Here is a 12,510-nt window from a genome sequence, read left to right on the forward strand (position 1 = left end):
AAATTTGGATAAGAAAAGTGGAGTGAAAAAAGACAGGAGATGTCAGGGATGAAGACTCTCCAGAGAAACTGCTAGCCAGAGCAGAAAGCTCCCTGTAAAGGTAATGCAAGCACTGCAGCTTGCTCTACAGTTCATAATGCATGGCTGTATTTCTGTATTATCCTACTATTTTAAGAGGGCTGACAAAGATTCAGACAGGGATTTCGTGATTTGGTCCATGTCAATTGTTTACTAGAAATTCACAGTCTCATTAGTCTTAAGAATGCTGAGATAACTGGGAAAATACAAATGGTGGCATCTTTCAGTTTCAGAAAATGTTCTGAAACTGCAAATGTAATTCAGGGTCTCTCAGTCCTCACGAAGGCCTTTAGGACACAATGAATAAGGGTGTAGAATACCAAAATATCTGGAGTGGATGGAGTCAGCAAAGCCTGCTGAGATAGGTGCTGGAGAACTGGATTGACCCTTGCAAGACTGAAAGCTTGTTCCTAGTCAGTAAACAATGGCTTTGATCATGTTGACTCACAGTAGCAGTTTGGTTTATTTTCTTCTAGGTTCTTTACTGGCTCATGACCAGATCTCTTTACTTAAGTCATATAGAACATGTTTTATGTAGCTAAAATATTACAGGAATGAGTGCCTTGGCACATGAAAATGATCAACATCCTGTCTTTCTGCAGGGCTCCACTTTCTTTTGATATGACTGGACCCAAGGCCCTGATTTACAGAACATGGGTCGGTTCATTTCTCTGTGTGTCTGTCCACTTCTATAACAAGACAAAATCCCCAAATTCACACCAAGTTCAGATTTGCTTTTAAAATTTGACTCTGAGGAGCTATCAAGCTATCAGATGTTACTGGGTACTACCTTATGTAGTTTTCTGGAGGTATATAAAACTGATTTTTGTAACATCAGAACCATTCCAACATACGGAGTCTGGAAAACATCCACTTGTGGCTGTAGTGATACAGGTATGGCAGACTTCTCTCTTTTGTATGATTCTGAGAGAAATATTAACTAGGCATGATGTTATAGCTTTTTATCCCTTTTTACCTTAATATTCTGAGCTGGGAGGTTATTTCAAAACAAGAAGCAACTTAGCAGTCATTTCAACCCTCATCACATAGGATTAAACCCTCTTCTGCGTCCTCTGTCCATCATCTGTACAAAAGATACTTCCCTCCTTCCTTCCTAGTTCTATGTTATTTTCTCCAGCTTTGCTTTTTCCTCAAGTTTCCAAGACATGAAAATATAAGGGTTTCAGTAGTTTGTTTAATCTCATGCATCAAGGTTATGTTTGTCTTCACACCATTCAAGGGCCACTTTGAACCAGTTAATCCAATGTTCCGTATCAGCATGAAGATTCAGTCATTCAGTTTTCTCTACAAACAGCAAGCAGTGATATAACTACGGGAGAAAACTCATAGACAGTGAAAAGATTGTAAATTGTGCACATTGTTAATTTAAAGCCTTTGACAGAGCTATGGAGTAACAAATATCTCTGCAGAATCTAGAATCAACCTATAGATTTTCGATATAGAAGAGGGGAATGAATTAATCCAGTAATTTATTCACAGAAAATAATTTGATATCCTTAAGTCTCTCTCTCTGTCTATCTCTCCCTGATTCTCTCTCTGCATTGTTTTATGTATAGAAAGAATTGATGTCAGCTTAACACAGTTTCTTAGTTGCAGAATTTCAGGGCTGCCTATCCTAGACAAGAGTCTTAAGATATCCTTACCTTGTATTTCTTAGCTTGTTCTATTAATGTGCTGTTGTGGATTAACCCCAGCCAGCAGCCAAGCCCCAGGAAGCTGCTTGTTCACTCCCCCACCAGAGGGATCAGAGAAAAAATTGGAAGGAGAAAAGCTAGCTAACTCATGGATTGAGACAAAGACAGTTTAATAAGGAAAGTGAAAGCTGCACATACAAGCAAAGAAAAGCAAGGAATTACTTCACTTCTTCACATGGGCAGGCAGGTGTTCAGCCATCTCCAGGAGACCAGGGCCCCACCATGCAGAACAGTGACTTGGAAAGACAAACTGAATCACTCCAAATGTCCCCCCCTTTCCTCCTTTTTCCTCCCACTTTATATACTGATCATGATGTCATATGGTCTGGAATATGCCTTTGGTCTGGTGGGGTCAGCTGTCCTGGCTCACCATCTCCTATGCATCCACAGTCTGTTCATCAGCATGGCAGTAAGAAAAGCAGAAAAGGCCTTGGCTGTGCGTAAGCCCAGATCAGCAATAACATTCCTACATTATCAACCCTGTGTTCAGCACAAATCCAAAACACAGCCCCACACCAGCCCCTGTGAAGAAAGTTAACTCTACCCCAGACAAAACCAGCACACATATCGTAGGGATAAAAGTGAAATAATGCAGGCATTGTCTTGGACACCATACAGAATTACTTTTAATCACTTTCTATTTAAGATCTTGTATAGTGTTTCTATTGTGTAGCATTGTGTTAGGAAGTGACAAACTGTTGCCTTCCATGACTTCCCCTAAGTTGTTTATACCAGGACTTCCTCCACTGATATTAAATCAGAACAAGTAATTTGACACACTGAGTGGAAATAGGTATTATAGCAGAATGTTACAGATGGGTGCTTTCTTTCCTGGGGGTTGTGTAGATGTTCAGAAATGACAAAATTTGCTACAGAACCTAGTGTTTCCATTTAAAAATAGTCATTTAATGTTGGGTATTTGTCTTTAAAAAGAGCTATTGAATATATATGAATATATATGGAATATTATTTTCACAGGCATAAACATTTATTGTGCAAAGAATGAATAAGAATGCATGTTAGTATTAAGATATGCAGCTAATGTTTCTAAATCCACAGATTTCTCCAGTCAGTGCTCTTTACTGGTCTTGGTCACATATTTCATGCAAATGGTGGTATTATTATACTGATTTACCATGGATTTCTTGTAAAAATGAGTAAACTTTTGGTCTCGGATTTTTTTTTTCCCAACCAAGACATACTTCTGTACAGTGATAGTTTTGACATATTTTGACTTACAGAAATGAGATTTATTATTAGATTTTCTAAATATTTAGCCTAGTGTAAAGTCTTATGATTCATGTCTGCATGTATAGAATACATATAGATAATGTCCTAATCTGCAGAGGAAGACATAAATAGCTGTTCTTGCTGTCACTGATTTTTGTGATGCTTGTAGTCACTTTGGGATTCTTGATGCACATCATTTTTCACCAGTGTACCCTACATGCTTGCCTCAAGAGCTGCTCTAGTCCCTCCCTGCATGCTGAAGCAGCATGTCATACTTTCTAAGCTATGTGAAGCACTTCCCTTTTGCCTCATTAAAATCCTTACAGAGTTTACTTGCTACTGCTTAGCTAAGTAATTTTAAGGCAATTAATTTTCTGTTATCATTCATCTTGCACAAGCTGTTGAGACACATCCCCTGTGAGGGGTTCCCTTGTGCTGGACACGGTGCTCCATGGCTGAAGAAGCTGCAGAACTGCTTCTGCAGAGCTTGTGTAGGGAGCAAACTGAGGGGAGGAGGGTGAGGAGTTAAAGCATTAGCTGCCATCAGCAGCTGAAGGGGAGGTATGTTGCTATGCTTTCACTAATTGGTACTGGTCAGTCTCTTTACTAGAGGTGAGCATGTAGAAAATCAAATAAATATGTCTGGCATCGTAGACCTTCTTTTTCTGCTGCTCTGACCTCCTTTGTGTCTGATTATATTGTATATTTCTAGTCTGTTGCTTTTTTGTGTCCAAACTGTACAATTTACCAGAAATAAAGCAAACTTCCATGATCTGAGAATTTGATGCCATTCAGCTTTGAAGTGGATCTAATAGCAAGGCAGAGTTCAAAGTATTTCAAGGCTTTTCTGACCCTTGTTTTCTATCATAAGCCCAAATTTTCAGTTATGTTGCTTGACACTTAATAAAAATTACCTCATTTTTTAGCTAAATTACCACTGTTTTTCTGCAATTTCCATTTTTGATTTCAGCTTCTGATGCCAGTGTTAGACTTCTGCATTAATTTTCCAAAATGTGGGTTTTTTTGATCCACTTATTTTGATCTGCTTAAGAGTGAATGAAATATGTGTACACATGAAAGACTGAAGTTTCATCTGTATCCTGCTAAAACAACTGCAATAGTCCAAGGAAAAGGAGACCACCAAAATTTATAAAGTACATGACAGCAAATTACAAGATAACTCCATCAAGGGATGTGACCGAGGAGCACATTTTCAGAGGTGTTCAGGCTAATACTGTCTTGATTATCTTTAGGAAAAACAGTCTGTGGAAAAAACCTCTTCTACTGCTGAGAATGTCTTCTTTTAACTCAATAAATCCTTATTAAAACATAACAAGGAATAGATACAAAATATAAAGTCAGAAAAAAGCTATCCCAGGGTAAATTTTACTTCTCTCCCTCCTTGTCCCATGAGAATAAAGAAATGAACTAGAGATTTTATAAAGTCTAAGAGGGATTTGGCTGTTGATTTTATAAGGAAGGTCTCAGCTATTCTGGAGGTAGGTGAAAAATGCATAAAACCCATATGTGGATATAGGCTTGGTAATAACTGCATCTTTGTTGAAATGCAGCAATGCTGCCACTCTATCAAATGTGAATTAATTTATCAGTAAAATAAGAAGTTTAATAAAACAGGCTTCACTGGAGACAAAATGGATAAGAAATGAATAGGGGCTGCATTTGAAACTTTACATTAAAATCGTTGACACTCATCTTTCAACTGCTATTTATCACTTATAGCAAAGGACTTGTGGAAATAAAATATTTGATACGATGTATCATTTACCAAATATCTTCACAAGCACATTTCAGAAATATGCCTGCCCTGGATTTCAGCTGGTAAAGGTATGCTCTGAAATAGTACACAGGTCACCATTCAATTGGCTTCTAAATATTTTCCTTTTGCCTCATGGAACACCATACAAGATTTAGTGTTTGGAATTCAGAATAATTTTTATAGTGATGCTGTTGCAGTCTACCAAGTGGTTTGATGAACTCAGTGCATAAATTCTAAGGCACTTACAGATAGATAAAGAAATTTATATCTGGGGAAGGTCTAGGCTTTCTAAATCCAATTTGTATTATAGTTCTGGAACTACATATTGTTAATTAATATCAAGCACAAAGACTTGTGGCATAAATTATTTGGGTTGCTTTAATATCTTACTTTAAAATGAACTCCTGAATTAAGAGTATGGAAACTATTAGAATCAGCATTCAGCACACTGTGTTTATCACACAGCAGGCAATCATGAGACAAGCTTTCTACAGAGAATTATGAAACAAAATTGCTATAGTAGCCTTTCCTAGTCCTTGCTTATTCTGAATTGACCCCAGGATGTTGCTGTCAACACAGCTACGTTGTTGACGCTGTTTTTAAGAGCCTTCACTGTTGCAGCTTTGGGTATTTTCATTTTTTATATAAAATTCTGTAAATATCCATTCCCTTTTTTTTTCAATGTCTTCAGCTCTTAGCCTTGTAATGTCCTGTATCAGTGATCTCTACAGCTGAATCCTGCTTTGTAAAGAGTGAAATCTGGACTGCATTGTTTTCAGTAGCAGTTTGTACTGGTATAACTGTCTCTTTGAAAAAGGTGAGAGCACTATCCTTTGCTGCTGCAGTAAGTCAGCACTGGTAGGTATCCTTCAGACAAAAATAAAGGTGATGTTGATGGTGAAGATGCCCTTTTTGCTAAGAGTTTATAAGTTTTGCAGTTGGACTAGGAGGTGGGGTGCTCTGGCCTGCAAACTGATATTCTAAAAGCTTTGTACCTTTCTTCTCATCAGCTCTGTCTTTCTCATCTCTGTGGTCATTGCACAGGGGTATGCACTTTGTCAAGTGAGAGAAGGATCAGATGAATACAGATGATTTCTCACTTAACCTTTAAAAATGTCTTTAGATTCAGAAGTCCACTAAATCTCTCAGCTTTCCTGGGATTAAGTCTGTCTTCATTTATTTCTGAGCTCTTTCAATTCTCTACCTGAACTGTTGTTTATGGATACACACCAAGATCCATCCTGAAAAGATACTTATCCCCTGCCTATCTTCAAAAGGGTTTGGTCATCTGTACTATTTTTCGGAAGAGTAATAATGGAATTTTACTTTATATAATGCCCTCCAAATATGTGTTAGATGGAATTGTGGTTCAAAGAATGTCACAACTCATAACCTGCATCTCCTAGCTTCTACATTTGTAAGCTTTTAAAAATACATTTGCAAAATATTATTTGTTTGGGGTTTATTTTCTGTGAAAAGAAAATTAAAGAGAGTAATCTATTCTTTCCTAAAGCTTCCTAAATATCAAATTTTGAATATTTACATGTCTCAGAGTTTACATAAATGTTCTTTCTAGGCTTTACATTATTTTATGACTTTCATTTCATAGTTTGCTGGAATGGAGAGTTGTACATTTACTAAGTTTTTTGTAATAAAGCTTTGCACCTTGTTCATAGTTCAGGATATACTTTTGTATATCCTTCTTGAAAAACCACCAGAATGAAGGAGCTGACAGATTACTTAGTTTGTACAGTTTCTTTCTGCGTAAATTAAAGCCAACTTCACCCATAGGTGACAGCAAACTCTTGGAAACTGAAAATGCAGTCAACCCAATGTAAGCAATTAAGTATAAAACAGTGACAGCAAAAGTGCTCATGTGGAAATATGCAAAAAATCTGTGGCTAAACAAATCTCAGAAAATCTATGATATGTTTTTGAGAACTGCAAAAGAGCTATCTAACGTGGGTGGGGATTGGATGAGGAGAAAACCTTCAGTCTGAGGACAGCTGAGGATTTCCCAGTAGCTTATGCTTGAACTTACTTTGCTCTGGTAAGAAGCTGATCCCCTTCCCTAATGGACAGCTCTGCTTGGCATCTTTTATTGGAGAGAGCTGTAAGGTCAAATTGCTGCACCTGATTGTCAGCCAGAAGATCTATGGAATGTTATCAAATGCTCCCCACCTCTGCAGAATCAGAAGGGTGTACGTGTGTTTATGTGTCAATGCTCTGAAACTGGAAATCAAAAATGAACCAGTGAGTTACCACACACATTTCTCTAGGAGCTGGTGGGAGCTGTCCTTTGTGCTCTGAACAAGTGGGTCATCAGGATGTAAAAACCTTTGTCTGATCTCCTGCTTTGTGACCATGAATAGGTTATTCTTCAGTGCATTTTTAAGGAAAACAGGAGAATGAGACAGATAATTCTTTTGGCTCTTGAGTTAGTAATTTATGCATTTATTTTTCTAGTAATTTGGTGAATTGTGTAGTTCTTTACCATTTCTGTTAAAACTACACAATCAAGGAGAAAAAACAAAGCCAAATATTTCCTTTTTTGCTTTTCCTTTACAAATGGAGGAGGGCCTTGAGATGCTCTCGTCCTATTGTTTATTATCAGCAAAATATTTCTTATGAAATTAGCAGCAAATGAAATATTTCTAGTCTGTTTTATTTCTTTCTCAACAATAATTCTAACTTGCATTGGAATAATATTTAAACACATTAATAGGGAAAGCTGGTAATTAGATTCAGTCTTTTGTAGTGTGATTTTCATTAATTACATGCTTACTTTAGCTGAGTTATTTTACACAATCTGTGATCTTCCAGACACAGAGGATTAAATAACTGCAGACGAGTTCCTGGAGAAAAAAAGCACATTTTCAGGGCATGCTTGCTGAACAAGCCCCTATTAAGAATAAGGTGGATCACTTCCTGGGTATACATCTTCTTTCCATGGGCTGTGAAGGGAAGCCAACAGGAGCAGGCTTTTTGATCCTTAAGCTGGGGAAGATGAATTGCTTTCCTTCTTGGGTCACCTACTGACAAATGTAAGAAACTGGTGCTGAAGTCCCTTCTCTACCTGGAGATTAGAGCTGAGACTTCCTAGAAGGGTTTGCAGAGGCAAGGCTTTGGCTGGTTGTTTTTCTTAAATTTTGTTTTATTTGTTTTTTGTTTTGTTTGTTTTTTGTTTTGTTTGTTTTTTTGTGCCTTCTTTTGTTGTTTTTAATAGCAAAGTAATTAACCATCCTTTGGTCAGAAAAAACCCTCAAGCAAATGAAGAAAAGAATTGTCTACCTGAATTTTTGTCCTTTCTCCCACTTCTTTTTAATAGTAAGGAGATGCTTAGAGGGAGCTGTGGTCAATTGTTACCCTTTGTTGCAGATTGTTCACAGGACTCTTGCAGCGATGCTGGGCTCTTTGGCCGCTTTAGCTGCCTTAGCTATTGTTGGGGAGGTAAGTTATCAAACTGTGAGTGCTCCCTTTGTTTCTGGCTGTGGTGTCAGCTATGATAAATTTCCGTGTTTGCCCAGTTCTAATTGAGCACATGGCAAAGCAGTGTTTTTTAAGAAAGAGAGATGATAGGACAGAAACTGGGCAGGGAAAACAGGTCAGACATGTATAGACAAGGAGAGTACAAAGAAGTCAGTTGATGCCTTTTTGTTCTGGTTTGCAGGAAGCTGACTACAACCATTTTCAGCTTAATCCAGTGTTAGTTTAACATTGTTATTTTCGGTAATGTTAGGCTACCAAGCAAACCTCAATGGAAATACATCACTTTATACTACCCTAAATAATTACATCTCATGCTTTCCTGTTCCAACCCTTTTGTTTCTCCTGCTGCTTACTCTTAGCTGATATATAGTGAAACCTCAGATTGATTTTCTTGGTTGTTCTCATAACCACATCATTACTATGTTCCCTTAAATTCCCTCCAGTTTGTTCACAGGTGAAGTGGTATGCTTTTGTTCTTTACCAAAAAGGAAACTGCAGTGTACCATATAATTTGGTTATCTTTTATTTCTGTAATGCTATGTAAGGAACAACTAGACCAACCAATAGCCTGATAATGACCCACTTAGAATTCCAGCAGTACTTTGAATTAGTAATAATAATAATAATAATAGTAGTAATGGCAATAATAGAGTCCTTTTTATGTAGCTTGTAGGAACACTTATTAATTTCCATCACAGCTTATTTAAATGGCTCATCAATTAAGTGGAGTTTATAAGTCATAGCTAATCACAAGTTAGGTGTTTTGTGGCATTCACTAGTAATCGTATTTTTGATTGCAGAGGCCAAGTATGGTCGAAGTGGTGGAGTGGATTGACTACGAGACACTGGCATTATTGTTTGGAATGGTAAATAAAACATATCTTTTGCTCTAAATGTGCCAAAATAATCACATTCAATGTAGAGATGTTTCCTTTAAAAACATTTTGTTAATTGTACTTAGAGAATTTATGATGAAAATTTCTGTCTTGAGGAATATTCCAAAAAGGATGAGGATCAGACCTCTGAAGGAGTCTTTTGAAAAGTTGATCCTTTTCTATTTTTTTTTTCAATCTGTGAAATCATATTGATAACATGCAAAAAACATCCTTGGGGTTAATGAATGGAAAGACCTGTTTAAGGGTCAAAGATTATCACTCTCATTTATCTTTTTAATTTCATTTATTCAAAACCTTCCTCAAACACACTCTGCTGGAAAAGTGGTTTTCTTTGTCTTATTGCTATGTCTGAAGCTACAAAAAGCAAGCCAGAAATGGAGAAGTAATATCTGATGAGACTACAATAATATATTATTTTAATCACTTTGCCCAGAGCTATTTGTGGTAAAAAGTGTTGTCCAAATGCTATTAGACTCTAATAAAAAATATAGAATATACAAAGACAAAATTACAATTATCTGTTTCCATTCTGAGCTTTTCTTCCTGACACTGGTCCTTGCTCCCTGCATTCCCCACAGAATAAGAAAGCAAAAAAAAAATATTCTATTGGGAGCTAAGACAGAAGGACACAAGACCTCTGAGATGTAGGAAAATGCAAGCAATTCTTGAAGCCACTATCTTCTGTGCTCTGTAGAGCATTACTGCAGAGAAAAAACACACTTACTGTTTTTTCTTGATTAATGATATAAGGGAGATACATTGAGTACTTAGTGTATAATGCCCACTTAGTCACTACAAATAAAATTCAACCCAACTAGTATGACTTTTACAGACTGCTTATGTTGAGAAGTATATTTCACCATATGATGAATTAACTAGAGATATCTGGCAGCTGTAGTGGATATTCTAATATAATGGTGATTAGATTCTCAAAGCTGTGTCAGATAAGAAGTCCATTTGTCAGGATCACAAACTGCTTTGCTTTAGTTTTGAGTAATGATTCAATTACTATTATATATCAGTTCCAAGTGATTATATTTTTCTTCATCTTTTGGTAGATGGTTTTGGTGGCCATATTTTCAGAGACTGGATTCTTTGACTACTGTGCAGTAAAGGTAGGTTTATTTGGTACTTATAATTATTTCTAGATTTATCAAGTTAGTATTTGTTCAGATCTGCCACACCAAGCACTATCTTTAAAGAACCTTTCTAAGGTAAATGTATACTTATCACATTAGAAATGACAGTGGTCAACTTGTAATACTAGAAAAATCCTTTGTGGATGAAAGGAAGCCCTTAAAGCAATTCTGTTTCTACAGGAGAATGTTAAAGGTCCCCAGTAGGGTACACAAGCATTTGGACAGTATTAAGCTGAGTATTTCATTGACTTTCCCAGGACTGCAGTTGTGCTGTAGCTGAAATCTCTATTTATGCCTGGCAGTGGGACAGAAGAAATATGGGATGGATCTATTGTTAACTTTATGACCACATATGAAAAGCAGCCACAGATCTTTGCACAGTAGAGAACGAAAGATTGCATGAAAAGTGTAATTCATAGAATCATAACCATAGAATTAGAGAATGGTTTGGGTTGGAAGAAACCTTAATCATCTTGTTCCATTCCCCCTGCCATGGCCAAGGACACTTTCCACTAGAGCAGGTTTCTTAAAACCCCATCCAGCCTGGCCTTGAACACTTCCAGGGATGGGGCATCCACAACTTCTCTGGGTAACCTGTTAGCAGTCTCACCACCCTCACACTAAAGAATTTTTCCCTTATATCTAATCTAAACCTACTCTCAGTTTAAAGCCATTCCCCCTTGCCCTATCACTACACACCCTTGCCCAAAGATTTTCCCCCCAGCTCTCTTATTGTCCCCCTCTAGGTACTGAAGGGTGCTGTAAGGTGACCCCAGAGCCTTCTCTTCTCCAGGCTGAATAACCCAGGTCTCTTCCAGCCTGTTCTCATATGAGAGGTGCTCCAGCCTTTTGATCATGTTTGTGGCCCTCCTCTGGACTCACTCCAGCAGTGCTGGTCTGAGGGTGGGGAATGTGTCCCAGCTTGTGGAAGTGGTGGGAAGTCTGAACCACCTTAGTCTACCTGGGTGCAGGCAGAAGATGGGGGCTCAGCCCTTCTCCTGCCACAGACCCCCTGTACAGCTGGCAGCAGAGCGTGATGTTTCTTCAGACTTGTTTCTTTGTTGGCATGGGGGGATTGTTTGCCCACTTCCATAAAATATTCTCTTGCCAAATTATTTCACACTGGAGAAGGTGCTGTTGGAGTAATTGTAAAGGAATAGTAACTACTCTGAACTCGCTGTTGCTTGACTTTGATCAAGTTGCTTTATCTGTAACTTTTTGAAGTCTAAGCTGGAGTGATCTAGTCCCCTAATTTTGCTTCTGTTTGTTTTTCCTAGGCTTATCGGTTCTCTAGAGGCAAGGTGTGGGCCATGATTACACTTCTGTGCCTTATTGCTGCAATTCTTTCTGCATTTTTGGACAACGTTACCACTATCCTGCTCTTTACTCCAGTAACCATAAGGTATTTTATTGTTACATTTTGGACTTGGTCTTTTATAGCCAGCAATCAGTAGTAGATGTGTGCAAAATACTTGTTTGGAGCTTTTTTTTTAATCATTTAAATGGAAATCAGAGCTTCAGATACTCTTATTGTAGTAGAATAAAAAGCACTTTCAGAGGGATGGGTAGCCTTTTGCCTTTGCATGAATACCGAACACATATCTGAAACCTGTGAATACTGCCTTGGCAGCTAACTGTTCTGGTTTGTCTTCATATCTGAACTACAATAGCATATTACACCCAATGTTCCCTAGTAGATGAGTTTTTTTTCCTGTAAAGCAGGCAGTATTTTTAAAATTAAAGTTGCCCTATCCTTTGCAGGCTAATATCTATATACAATTTTAGATAGTAATTTATGTTTTAGTGAAGTTGCTATCCCTTCTAATATTAGTGACAAATAAATTTTAAAAAAAGTCCATATTTCATTTAACAGCTTTTTCTTGAATATGAGAACGTGAATTTTATTCCTGTTGGTGATCATGTCCCTGGTACAGCTACTGGTTAATTCCACAATTTGAGATTAGATATTTGGAACTTTGAGCAGACAACAGTGAATTTAATTACTTCAGATTTCTGTAAATTAATAACATGTGATTTGGAACTACATTTAATCAATGTGGGATTATAAATTACTGTCTAACCTGAATTTAACCTGTGTCTGGTCAGGCAAATCTGTTTAATCCTGTTCAGTTTTGGAAAGATCTAGTGTGTTTTTAAAATGATCCTGAGAGATGTAATGCTTGCAG

General features: G+C 37.4%; 1 protein-coding gene across 11 annotated transcripts in view; it reads left to right on the forward strand.

The window, feature by feature from the left end:
- Positions 1-12,510, forward strand: part of OCA2 (OCA2 melanosomal transmembrane protein) — a 191,840-nt gene that overhangs the window by 72,501 nt on the left and 106,829 nt on the right. For 10 of the 11 annotated variants that reach the window (XM_019283069.3, XM_019283066.3, XM_019283070.3 and 7 more), the window contains 4 exons: positions 8,179-8,250; positions 9,090-9,155; positions 10,244-10,300; positions 11,602-11,726. In XM_019283069.3, the coding sequence (XP_019138614.3) occupies positions 8,179-8,250; positions 9,090-9,155; positions 10,244-10,300; positions 11,602-11,726 (320 nt within the window). The remainder of the gene's footprint in view (positions 1-8,178; positions 8,251-9,089; positions 9,156-10,243; positions 10,301-11,601; positions 11,727-12,510) is intronic. The other variant, XM_019283072.3, reaches the window with a different exon arrangement.

This window comes from Corvus cornix, chromosome 1 (assembly GCF_000738735.6).
Source record: "Corvus cornix cornix isolate S_Up_H32 chromosome 1, ASM73873v5, whole genome shotgun sequence".
In the NCBI taxonomy this organism is placed as follows: Eukaryota; Metazoa; Chordata; class Aves; order Passeriformes; family Corvidae; genus Corvus; species Corvus cornix.